This window comes from Phaethon aethereus (assembly GCF_964289735.1).
Source record: "Phaethon aethereus genome assembly, chromosome: 7".
Lineage (NCBI taxonomy): Eukaryota > Metazoa > Chordata > Aves > Phaethontiformes > Phaethontidae > Phaethon > Phaethon aethereus.
In genome coordinates, this window is record NC_138583.1 from 26677155 (window position 1) to 26678030 (window position 876).

An 876-nucleotide genomic window follows, 5' to 3' on the forward strand; every position below is an offset into this window, starting at 1 on the left:
GGTGACAGCCGTGGGGCTGAGCGGTACTCACGACGGCGGCACAGAGCGGGTGGAAGGCGTAGGTCCCGCAGGCGTAGAGGTGGGTGCTGTTCAGCCTCTGCAGAAATCGCACGTGGTTGAAGCACTCAGTCTGCAGAGGGGGAGGACAGGCGTTACAAGCCGGGGAAAGCGGCAGCGGCCCCCCCGGCACCCAGCACCCACCCACCGGCTCTACCTTGTTGTTTTTGCCCTTCTGCAGGCAGTCCATCTGCTTCTCCGGGGAGGCTTCCCAGTGGATCTGCAAGGGGAAGAGGGACTGTCACTGTGTGACTCCCCCATCACTGTGTGGTGCCCCGTTCACTGCAGGCTCCAGCCTCTGCCAGAGCCACCAGAGACGCTAAAATCCTCTCTTTTATTTAGAGGGGATGGCTGCTCAGAGCACAAGATAGCACCCTGCCTGCATCCCCCCAGCACGGGGCGAGCGTGGTCCCACACCCCAACCTGCGGGCAGAACACCCACAGGAGCCTGGAGGATTTTGGGGTGTCCTTTCCGTGGGGAGCAAAGGGGACTGCTTCCCCCACTGCCCCTCGTCCAGCCAGGGTGTCCTTGCAGCAGGCAGCTCCGAGCATGGGGACGTCTCCCACCACTGTCCCCACGCTGCCTGGCTGGGGAGAAGGACCAGGCGTCCACAGGGGACCTGGGGACAGCACCTCCAGGCAAGATCTGAGATGGCGAGCGGGAGGATGAGCAGGGATAGGGTGGCCATGGTTCGGGCAGGGACCAGGCAGCATCGGACAGGAGAGGACAGCTAGCCGGCAGTGGGCAGAGGCCGGGCTCACCGTGCGGTGGGAGCCGTCAGCCACGTCACTGGAGTTGAGGGCGAAGATGGCTCCCCT

At 64.4% G+C, this 876-nt stretch overlaps 1 protein-coding gene across 1 annotated transcript in view; it reads left to right on the forward strand.

Annotated features, from left to right (window-relative positions):
- Positions 1–120, forward strand: part of PDZD7 (PDZ domain containing 7) — a gene marked incomplete at both ends in the record, with an annotated part of 2503 nt that extends 2383 nt beyond the window's left edge. Inside the window, one exon of the mRNA XM_082002304.1 lies at positions 104–120. Within this exon, the coding sequence (XP_081858430.1) occupies positions 104–120 (17 nt within the window). The remainder of the gene's footprint in view (positions 1–103) is intronic.
- Between the last annotated feature and the right edge of the window lie 756 nt (positions 121–876).